Here is a 12054-nt window from a genome sequence, read left to right on the forward strand (position 1 = left end):
GAGAACCAATGCTTGTACTACTTTTTTCTTCAAAAAAGGACATGCTCATTGCTAACATTCAAGTATGAACATTTGTTAGTTTTCACCCATTGCGTTTTCACACATAAACATATATATTCCGATTTTGCCCTCCGGAAATATATCCCACTCAAACCCCTATCAAGTTGAGGGGTCCATGTCCATGTCCATGACAAGTCACTTAACACATCTAATTCTGCTTATTTATTCGAAGGGCATTTCGGCCATCTTAAATGCTAGTATGTTAATTTCAATGATAACCCTACATCACTAAACTACCGAATCACATACAATCATGTCACGGGGGCTCCCATTATTTTTCTCCTCCTGGAGGTCGCCAGTTCTTCTTGATGCGCAAGCTGAAGCTGCCCGAGCCCAGCTTCTAGAAACGGTCCCCCGTCCGAAAACTCTCCCACACCCGCACCCCCCCACCCGGTTCGTTTAGCCCCCGTTTGAATTTCCGAATATTCGAGATCCGACCCGAGGGGCACCCCCGTCATTCCGCCCTCCCCCGCCTCCCCTCCTCCCGTCCCCCCGGCCCCCGCAGCGAATATGCCCCGCACGGCGACCGCCCCGCCACGTGGGCACCCCCCGCCCTGAGGCGGAGATTCCTTGCAAGGCACCGCCACCGCGGAATTACCGAAACGCCCCTGACCCCCCCCGCCCCTGTTCGGCTAAAGACGACTCCTCCCCTTCACTTCGCCCCCTCGAGGCCCGTCCCCAATTTCCCCTTCGCTTTCTCTCTTCCCGCTCGGCCCCCCCACCGAAACCCGCCGATTCGTCGATCGCCGGAACCCTAGGCCTAGCTGAGGAGCTGCCCATGGCCGCCGCGATCGTGGGCTGAGGCGGTGCTGTTGTTCCATGGGGTGAGGAGTAGGCGCGGAGGCGTGGGGATGGACCCTACTAGCCTGAAGGAAGAAGAGATGAGGGCGGCGGAGGAGGTGGTGGGGGAGGGCGACTTGAGGGAGGTGGCGAGGGCGGCTGCGGCGCCGCGGTGCCGGGTGGTGCGGATCATCGTGCACGACGAGGACGCCACCGACTCGTCCTCCAGCGAGGACGAGGACGAGGACGAGGACGAGGAGGAGGAAGGGGAGGCGGGGAGGAGCGTGAAGCGCAGCCGCGTGCTCCTCCAGACCGGCGGCGGCGGAGGGGAGGAGGACGCCGCGGAGGGGGTGCGGTTCAGGGGCGTGCGGCGGCGGCCGTGGGGCCGGTTCGCGGCGGAGATCCGCGACCCGCAGCGCGGCCGCCGCCTGTGGCTCGGCACCTTCGACACCGCCGAGGAGGCCGCCGCGGCGTACGACGCCGCGCGCCTCCGCATCCGCGGGCCGGGCGCCTCCACCAACCGGCCGCCCTCCGCCGACAGCGACCCGCTCCCTCCGCCCGCCGCGCCCCTGCCCCCTCGCCCGCCGCCTCCGCCCCCGCAACGCCTACCTCAGCTACCGCTACTTCCGCCGAAGAAGCAGTACCTTCCGCCGCCGCCTCTGCTCCCGCCGAAGAAGCGGCTGCCCTCCCCGCCGCCTGTGCCGCCGGAGACCGGGAAGCAGGGCGGCGCGGCCTCCTCAGCCTCCCCGCCTGCGCCGCCGCCGTTCTCACCGCTGCCGGTGTGGGCGCTGCTGTCCGGGAAGCGCAAGAAGCGGTCGGGCTGCGGCGGGCGCGTCCCCGCCCTCCGCACCCCCGCCGCCGAGGAGGCCAGCCGCGCCTGAGCCGCCCACCGCTCTTGGCTTCGGTACCAATCTGAATCTCTTACTACTACCGGCTCCTCCCCGAGTCGTGATTGCAATCGATGCTAGTGTCGACAATCTCTGTAACTCTCTCTGATTCATGAACTGATGATGATGGTGTACATATGCTGCTGCTGCTGCTGCTAGAAGTTGCAGCGGACGATGAACTGATCTGATCTGTAAAATCTGATGAACCCTTTTGATGTGCGATAAATAATATCCGTTGACAAATTTTTTTTTTGGATCCGGGCAATGTTCTCGCCGTGGAGATTGCGAGATTGCTGCTGCTGCTGTTGCAGCCGTTTGTGGCTTTTCGGTTGGATCCTCCTGCAGTTTTTGTGGCAGTGAAAGTTATGAGTTCTTTTGTTTAAGAAGACTTGTACTGTAGTCTGTACATGTGATCCATCTTTGGACTTGGACCCTGACTTGTGTGGTCGAGCGGTTAACCTGCGCACGTGCGGGCGGGCTTGCGCTTTCTGTCAGCGCAAGCTCCTGACACCAGGATCTAAACGTCCGTTGCGTCACTGCGTGCCAGCGCTCAGAGCGGAAGAAAAAAAAAAAGGAGAGAACAGAACAGTTACCAGTTGATGATGTAACTAAGAGTTGTGACAAAATTTTGTTTGCAAATAAAAAGCTCATTTTTGTCACAAGTTTGTTCATGTGTTTCTCTGAATTGACACGATACTGAGAAAGAAGAGTATCGATGTGTTATAGGATGATTTCAAGAATGAAAGAAATTACATTCAAGAGTGACCTTTTTCTTTTTGCTAATGGCCAACGACTTTGAAAAACTCTCGAGTAATAGGAAGGTACGAGTGATGGGAGGGCTGTTTACGAGGGCACCCATTTGATTGAATCCACCAACGTTTAGATGGTCATGCTCAGGACAGATAGATATAGGGAGTAATCTTGCTCATCCGACTTGCAAGCGGATCTGAGATTCATACGCGAATATCTCTCGAGGTCGTATTGACCTCTCATGCTCCACCCTCTCTGCCCTGGCTCCACACATATAACCATATGCTTCTTCCGTTCCAAATTGCATGTCGTTTTGGTAAATTTAAATATATAATTTTTATTATGTATATAGATATGAATATATATCAAGTATATAGCAGAAATTATGTATCTTGATTTGCCAAAACGACCTACAATTTGAAATAGAGGGAGTATATAAATATATAATGAAGGGGTGAAAAGAATCAAACGTTACAATTATATACTCGCATTGCTAGAATACATATACATGGCCGTATATTATTCGCAGCTAGCTAGGCGAGTGGCTCTCTTCTCCGCTTCCTGCAGCGTCACCCGTCGGCCATCCCGTTGGCCAACTTGGACGCGTTATCCACGACCATGCCTGGGCCTGGCACGAAGTATCAAAGAGAGAGGCCAACTTGGACTGAAACCCACGGGCAGGCTGCAGCAGCTTTCCCTGCAACCTGCCAAAGCGTCCCTACCGCGGGAAAGCCCCGACACGCCGCCGGCCGCCGCTGAACGTTGGTGGGCGCTGCGGGCATGGCTGGCTGGCTGCTGCCATCACGCATTCCGAGGACGGCACTGGGGTGGGGGTGGGACTCTTCCTTCTGTCCTGAGGTTACCTCGTCAGGCCACGTCACCTAGGTCATCTGTGCATGTGTTACCCATGGCAGGATGAACTTTCCTGATTACTGTACTGGCAGTCTGGCACTCCAAACGAATGCGGAAGTACTCACCGTTTTATTTCCCGTTAACTTGGTCATCAATGTTTGTTCAGCGAGTTAGCGGGTGCATGCCATCTTACCATCATCCAAAACTACCCGCAGTTTTTAGATTTTTTTTTTCATTTTTTACCGTGGCTCATGGTCCACGTCTAAAATAAAATACTTGCTCCGGGCAAAAAAACTTTATTAAAATTAAGAAAATGGACTTTCCTTGATATAATATAATTTTGCTATGTTTTTATAAACGTATGACAACAAGAGAAGTTGTAATTTGCAAATTGTAGCAGGGCGATTCAGAAATTGTGGAAGCTTTGGTTTGATCAAGCTGCTGAGTATTGAAAACAAGCTGGAAAATTCTATGAAGCACAGAAACTGGTTGAAAGATTACGAAACGCTTGTCTTCTAAAAAGAGAAATATTGAATGAATAGATTGTAAATTCTGAACGTTGTGACCAAAACGTCATTTATTTATTTGTGACCGAATGGAGGAGCAAATGGGCAAGTAAAGATGCACACTACCTTATTCTGGTCAAAATATGCATATCAACTTTAACAACCCAATTTGTAGAATGAAACCTAGCCATTTGTTTGTTTTAAGAATCCATATTAATTGAATCCCCACGGATCCCCTTTGTACTATCACAGAATGGAGTGGGCCATGATCTTCTGTAATGAAAACATGGGAATCCACATACGAGTGCAATGCACTTTGATTTCACATTGTCCATTCAAACCTGCCATCATCAAACTATCATAGAGTGGAGTGGACCATGATCTTTTGGTTTTTTTTCCCAACTCCATAATGTAACAGGGGACTAATACAAGCTAATTAAACACCTAAACGAACAGATCACATTCTCAGGCTTACCTAGTCTCCCCTGAAATCACCTATCCTCAGCATCACAAGCTACTTAGGGTTAAACAGTCAATAACGAATAAAATGAATGTCCATGACCTTACAACAACACGCCTGGATCCACACAAGATCCAGACGGTTCAACAGCCATTGATTTCTCCTTATCCGAAGGAGAAAATGCGCTTGATACCAGACTAACCATCCAGCAAACGCATACCTTTTCTTACACAAGCACCCACGATATAAGCAGCACAGGCTTAAGACTCGAGAGCCCCTGGTTGATGCTGCACCTTGAAGGACCGAAGGGTGGAGAAGCAGCTTCCCTAGCTACTGACTCGGTTTCGCCCTTTTCATGCCACCGTTACTGAAAGGAGAGACACTTCCAGGATGAGGACTATCTTCTCTCAGACTTGAGTTTAGCATGGCCAGTTCCCTCAGTTGTTGCCTTTTGTAGAAATCTTGTGACTCGTCCTACATAAAAGGAAAACAAGTATTTACTTCGAAGGAGTTTCATATTTTCAAAAGAACTTAAAGAGGAAAGTATAAGGAAAATACAATATATGCACATTACATGCATGGTAGGTGAAAACCAATTTTCAGAAACATTGAGTGAAAGGGAAATAAATGCTCTTAAAGAACAAACAGCATGTAGCTCGCAATTAGCCAAACCTAGATTATAAAATGACACAAGTCAACAAAATCATATTTTAGCATGCCATTTCTTCTTTGGCTCTCTCAAGTCAATAGCCATGTGTTCTCTACTGAACCTATTAATACCCCACAAGCCACAAACAGTTAAGTGATACTTGACATGGACTCTGCACCTTTGACACCATAATACCATAGTATCCTTTGAGGGAGATTTACACATGCCCCAACATGCCACTCATCTTTATTTCAGGGAATATTATTATTTACATGCAGTTGAATTTTTTTCTGGGAAAAGTATGAATGGTTTATATTTTGAGAAAGTTTCCACCGAATTTATGCACTACAGCACCTTCAAGTTTTGGGATATACATTTCTTTTCATTGTAAACTTTAGATTGCAAAGTTACATAAAACAAAACTTCATTTTAGCTGCAACTAGTCACTGGATACAAAGTGATGCAAAGTACCACTAGCCTTTAACAGCAATTTACCAAGTAAAGGAAATTTGACAAGTATTTGAAGTGATAAATATCCAAATATTTCAAAATAAAGTAATGCACGGATCATGTATTCTTGCATGACTTCAAATAAGAGTACCCCTACAAACTCCTCCTATCGCAGAAGAGGACCCTGCAGGCAGAATTTTATTATACACTAAAAGAAGTTACCACTGGCTTTAGCAGTTCTTCCATGACTTCTTGAGCCTGTCTCAGTCTTGTATCAATGATATTCGCTGGTAACTCAGCCTCAATCAATATATGCAGTGGCTCATTTAGATGTTCATACCCAGGTTTTCCTTTAAGCTTCTCCTCCTAAAGCAATCCAAACAAAAATGTCTAACTGTATAGTCTTGGGGAATAAACAATAAAGAAGAAGAGAGAAAATGGAGCAGTAGGACCATATGAGTTGTAAATATGAAGTAATAAAGATTAAATGATGGGAATCATAAATATGACTTCTTGATTATCCCAATAATGATGTAATGATAACAATAAGTTAAGGAGGTAATACTGCCTTCCCAAAGATAACCACAAGGCATTGCAAGCAGAAAACACAGACATCCAAACAGACTAATATATGATATTCAGATATATGTGATAACATTCATAAGTGAATATCATGAGTTTCTAAACAAAATATGACATTGCACTAATCCAACACATTTGACCATAATAGATAACTAAATGCTACTATTTTACAAGGTATCGATTGTCTAAGACATGGGATAGTGAGGGAAAATAACAGGAAATGGATGTGATTCTTCAAGCCTTCTTCAAAAGAGGGCTCTAGTAAGGTTAATGGATATTCATAATACAGGTGCATCTAGGATTGAACACCCAAGATGTACAGTTTGGGAAAAAAGATGTAAACACCCAAAACTAATGATGCTTCAACGGTATGATGGAAAAACAAAGACTGCGAAATTGTGATGGCAGATGGAGAATAGGATATTCTTTAGTGGAAGATTAAAATAATTCCCCAGATACGCCCTTACATCATAGTGATGATCTTTCTCAGAATGCCATGGGAGGATTCGAATCCTGAACAGGACATTCTGTCACTCGGTCCCAAGCCAACACCGAGATCTATGAGCAAGGCAACATGCATATGTGACCTGCCTTGAACAGTACCGAAGTGTTAACCCAAAACAATGTTATGCCTGTCCTTATATTTTTTAGTTTTGCTGGTCAAGTCAGGCAAGAATTTGAAGATCATGAATACCAAAGTTTAACCCATTGCAGTGATGGCAAAGGTCAGAGGCAAGCAAGACTAGTTGAACAACATTAGGGTTACAAGTCAGGAAAAAAAAACTGAAGTGGCATGTAGTTTGTAGAGTTCCGTAACCATACATTGCATTAAATATGTTAAAGAAGCTCCTTGATCCAACAGGCTATAAAACCTTTCTAAACTTAAGATATCATAAATTACACAAGCACATAGGTGGGATACGATTACGAAATATAACATTTTGATTACCTTTTCTGTATCTTTGATGGAACCCTTCCCTCTAATAAAAACACGGCAGCCAGTTGATGCTTCCACCCTCTTTAGAGAATTACCTCTTGGACCTAGAATGCGCCCCACAAAATTGAACTGGAGAAATTTGAAAGTGGAACATATTAGAACTGAAACATCCTTCAGTGCTGAAGGATCGTTCGAGAAAAATTTCAGTGCTGAAGGATAAACTGCACAGGTTGTGGGAGGCAATACATTTGGGTAGGAGTCGACGGGAACTTCCAAGCGTATAATCTTCTTCACAATATAAGAGCCAGGACTTGGTGGTGCTCCTTGCCAGTCCATACTTGTTCCAGGAGGAGGAAAGCCCAATCTCTGTTATATTAAAAAAAACAATTACTATTTATGAAATAGACAAACCCTGGCTGAGGTATGTTCACTACAGAACATGATAACATTTGATAGATAATCATAGCCCGCATGATTGTAAAGCTGTGACCAGAATGTAACAAGAGTTGAAAATCCAAAACAATTAAAAAACACATAAAAAAGATGGTTATTGAAGAGATCAAAACATGTTAAAATAGGAATTTTATTACATTGATTAACATATTATGCGTACCTCTTGGGGTATCCCATTCCAAGGACCAAATCCATTGCCATGTAGATTAGGCCGGACAATTGGTGAAGACATAGGACTGGGACTTCTAAACCGGCGCCTGTCAAAATCGCTGAATCCATGGTCGTGAACCATGCTTGATACCCGCATGATTTCTATGTAATACAAATGATGAAAGAAAAAGAATCAGCCAACTTACTAGTCAGAATCAGGAAGGCTTCGATAATTTGCAACAAAATGTTACTGTTTATTAAAATCAAAATCATAGTGCAGTATGGAACACATATACAGGAAACAGTAGAAGCGGAAAAACATGTCCAATGTTACATAATGTAAAACTGGTTCCTTGTGAGCAGTAGATCCAGAGTATCATATATACTTCTATGGTCAACTAAAATTGTATACTTCAATCTGGTCTGTGCCTTCAACTTCCCTTTTTGATGGATAGTATGATGGGCTTTTTCAAAAATCCATATATGCAACAGGAAGAGGAAAATACCAATCTAACATAAGATATGATATTCATATTTTAAGACCAAAGGACAAAACCCTTTTTCAGAAGTAGTACTGCATGAATTTAACAGCTTGATCTTTTTGAGGGGAGCCCAAGGGTTTAGTTTCTGTAAGAGGTGTCTAGTCCTTCCATCTAAATGCAGCAATCTTACAGTAAACTACAGTTCCCTTTGCATTTGTTAATCAGCATCCTAAAAAAGCCAGTTTGGCCTCGTATAAAGGCTTTTTAAAGGGAAAAGGTCACTTCCTGTTTTGAATATTGAAAAAGGTCAAAGTAGCTACGTGGTTAATCAGAAAAGGACTTTGCTACACATACGACTAGGATGGATGACCCACACGTGTGACCAACGGACCAAGTCACAGCCCACCGCTCAGTGCACAAACAGTAACAGCGCCGGTGCTGGTCGTACACAGGGGTCGTGTGATCCAGCCGTATGCACAGCATTTTCCAACTGAAAATTAGTGGTTATCCAGTCCATTTACTTAGGTAAAACTATAGGCCATGCTTGAAAAATAGGAAAGGAGATGAAGCCTCATGCATGATAAAAAAAGGATGTTTTCAACTTTTGTGGATAAGTATGAAAGCTCCAGCCTACATAAATAGAGAAAAGATGCATTAGGTGCTGCGAATAGCACCACAAAAAGGAAAAAAAGAAACATATCAAATACTAGCTCATTGAGTGCATAGTATTTATCCTCGAAATGATTTCCCCAAATGAAATAATTAATTATATTTTCTAAACAAGATGATTGAAACCCAACGTAGTGTAATACATACAACCAAACTAATAACACTGCACAATGCAAGCGGTGAAGAAGCAATCAACAATGGATGTCCATCCCCAAAAAAGAACCTTCCGCATTCAATGGGCTCATAGCTATTTACATCTACAGATTGTCTATGAACTAGTATCAAGTATCAACCAAGAACAAATTACAAAAGTTGCTAGCAAGTCAAAACAACTCGCTGCATCACTTAAAAGGCCAATCCATTGGCAATTCCCAGCCGGGTATTCATCAGGTCAATATGACCAACAAGATTGTTCTGTGCTAGTTGCGAAAAATCAAGATGGCAGCTTGCCAACTATCCAATCATCCCACACACGACCCCCCTCAAAACATACGCTGCAGAAAAGATCAGCAGCCATCCGAGCATTGGGCTCAGGCGATTCCCCAATCCCGATTGCAGAGAAACCCTCTCCGATAGTCTAGTACTCATCCGCAAAAGGATTTCTCACCAATCCGCAAGCAACAGTAAGCGAGGGATAAAAAAGATCTCACCTTGGTTGAGCAGCCGGCTGCATATCGGCAGCACCTGCATGAAGGGCCCCAGCTTCTGATGCTCGGCAAGAAGCTCGGCCAAGTACTGGCTGCAAAGGAGTCAAGCAAGAATCGCACCACCAATTAATCACAAGGGTAAGGGGAAAAGAAGCAGCCGGAGGAGCAATCTTTGGATCAAGAACCAGTAAGAAGCAATCGGATAAGAAATCAGTAGTACCTGTCAGCATCGGGGTTGCTTCTAATCTGGGGGGAGAGGGTTCTTGCAGGGGAGAAGCCCTGGCTGTAGAGGCCTGACATGGTGGCGGCCGGGACGGAGAGAGCGAGCGCTGGGGAGAGGTTTTTTCCTTCCAGAGGAAGGAGGGTGATGATAGAGAGAGGAGGGAGAGGGACCCAGCCCAGAAGAGGAAAACAAATACTAAGAAAGGGTTGATGGTGTGAGGTGGTAGAAAGGTCTTGCTGCTTTAGGTTGTAGCCTGCAGGTGCTGCTGCATAAAGTGAAGCTTGCTCCGATGGAAAAGAGGAGAGGTTGTTGCTCAAGTAGGAAAAGGCCAGCCCAGTGAATACACTGCCTTGGTTTGCTCCTATGTGCTCTCTCAACACGATTTATCCTCTTTCTATGTGCTAATATGCAGACACCCGTTATTCTTATTCGACATCGATATATTGAGTTTTTTTGTCAATGCCATTTTACGTGTTCTTTTATTTCCAACTCATGGGCTAATGATTTTTTCACATGCATCATCAAATCTATTTGCATTGTTGTATCATCACCGCCTCTTTGACCGTCCATAACCTTTCCACCATGCCTCCCTTGCCCCACAGTTGTTGCCTTATGGTCCACTGATGGAGAGGAGCTGTGAACTCTAACCTTTCTCTAAATGATGCGAGTCCTCTAACGAGGGATTGTATCTCCATTATCACAATGCTTTTCAGTACCACTACTCCACAGCCATGTTAGACGTTCTAGAAATAAAAAATGACAAAGGCTGACCTAATAAAGTTTTCATCCATACATTTGAACTTTTTTTTATCACAAACAATTACTATAAAACTAGAGATACTTAGCACCTCAGCCAAGGGCAAACTAAGCTTGAGGAGGCCTCTTGACCTAGAAAACATTGAAAGGCCAGAACGTTATTTTTGGGCTTTTGGCCCATCTAGCCTATATGTTCCCATATCAGCCCATACGAGCACCACACGGACACAACAACTTTCAGCACTCAGGGCCCACGCTTATATCCACTCTTCCTAAAATAATAAAAAAAACACAAAAAAGGAAGAAAAGGAAAAGGCTAATCAAATCTGCGAATTGATATTGGGGCTCGAAGAAAATGAACTTGATACTCTTTGTCAGGCAGGTTCACCCGGAGTGCGGAGGTGTTGGACAGTTGGAGAATGATCAGAAAGAAACTTTTCTGAAGAAAACCAAGTTGCCCGATGCGAGTTCACCAAGCTGCTGGCGGGCTCATCATTAGAAATACAAACGGTGAAGTCCAGGGAGCAATTTGAAAACGACGAAGCTAGAGCAAATATCATGGGTACGTACCCTGAATTTTGAAGCTGAAGCATGCTCTTCAATTTGGAGCAGCCCAAATGGGAATGAGGAACTGAGAAACACATGAATGGCGTCACCTGCATAAGCACGTGTATACTTGCATTGCCTCTACAACCCCTGACAAAGTACCACAGAAACAATGAGGAAGAACCACATAAACTGCAATCCGCGAGACAAGCGTCCTGTGCAAGCCGTGTCTTGTGCTTGCTGTATCCTACGCTCTCTGCGTTTGCTACAGATCAGAAGCAGAAATTTGGTACTACGTAGCTCTATTGGCGGATGACCATGTAGCACAGAGTGCCATAGCTTCACCAGTAGCGGGTAAGCGCCGCTCAATAGCAAGAGCCGGCACCGGACCGGCACCGGCACCGGCACCGGCTGGCGAACTTCATGGAGGATGCTGCTCCACCAAAAGATTTGCGCGCTGTGGCATTGGGAACAGCTTGGGCAGGAGCTCCTGACGCCTCCTTTTCCTACTAGCTAGATAAACATTACAGAAATAAAAACAAATGGATCTTGTATGCTCTTTGTTAGAATAGAGGTAACAAGCTCTGTATGAAACTAGCTAACAAACGATCAACTTGGTGGTTGGGCTATACACACACACACACACGCACGCACGCAAGTTACACAGGTGCTCCGAAAAAAGTTCGGCAGCCACAAAAATCCAAGCGAAAGATTCTAAGATAGAGAACATGGAAATAAATGTTTAGACACAAAATTTCAAGATAAAAGAAATCAAAGAAATGAAAAGGTTAAAGACAAAAGTTAGAACATACGTAAGTTAGGAAAATAAAATTATATAAAAAAGGAAAGGAAAAGTTTATGTATAACTTATGCATAAAAGTTGTCGGGATGCGCAGGCTGCCGCTCCTGACCGTACTCAGATTTGAATTCTGAACGGCGCCTGTTGATAGAGATATCGGTGGATGTTGGGTCTGCCCCTCTTGGCTCTGCCGGAGAAGCCACGGGTGGGAGACGCAGACACTACCATTTTATTAGTAGTAGAGATAGCATGTAGACTTGACTAATGAGTATGTTTAAAAGGTTGAAATAATGTGTTTGGCTGTTTGCTAAATGCTAACTGATGTGCGTCTGAGGACAACATGCATGCTTTCTTTTGTTATGGAAATATTGCTTGTCATAAACATCTTAAAGGCTCGACGGTAGACAAGACACATC

The 12054-nt window shown here is 44.9% G+C and overlaps 2 protein-coding genes across 2 annotated transcripts; one reads left to right on the top strand and one right to left on the bottom strand.

Moving 5' to 3' along the window:
- Positions 1-712: 712 nt before the first annotated feature.
- Positions 713-2135, top strand: LOC112880408 (ethylene-responsive transcription factor ABI4-like). The gene has a single exon (XM_025945018.1). The coding sequence runs from the start codon at positions 912-914 to the stop codon at positions 1719-1721; it is 810 nt and encodes a 269-aa protein (XP_025800803.1). The 5' UTR covers positions 713-911; the 3' UTR covers positions 1722-2135.
- A 1999-nt stretch (positions 2136-4134) lies between these two features.
- On the bottom strand, positions 4135-9769 carry LOC112880407 (KH domain-containing protein SPIN1-like). The gene is made up of 7 exons (XM_025945017.1): positions 9535-9769; positions 9318-9406; positions 7527-7678; positions 7160-7279; positions 6926-7042; positions 5617-5760; positions 4135-4769 (listed from the first exon to the last, which is right to left on the bottom strand). The coding sequence occupies exons 1-7, from the start codon at positions 9612-9614 to the stop codon at positions 4626-4628; spliced, it is 846 nt and encodes a 281-aa protein (XP_025800802.1). The 5' UTR covers positions 9615-9769; the 3' UTR covers positions 4135-4625.
- Between the last annotated feature and the right edge of the window lie 2285 nt (positions 9770-12054).

The sequence above is a fragment of the Panicum hallii genome, chromosome 2 (assembly GCF_002211085.1).
Source record: "Panicum hallii strain FIL2 chromosome 2, PHallii_v3.1, whole genome shotgun sequence".
In the NCBI taxonomy this organism is placed as follows: Eukaryota; Viridiplantae; Streptophyta; class Magnoliopsida; order Poales; family Poaceae; genus Panicum; species Panicum hallii.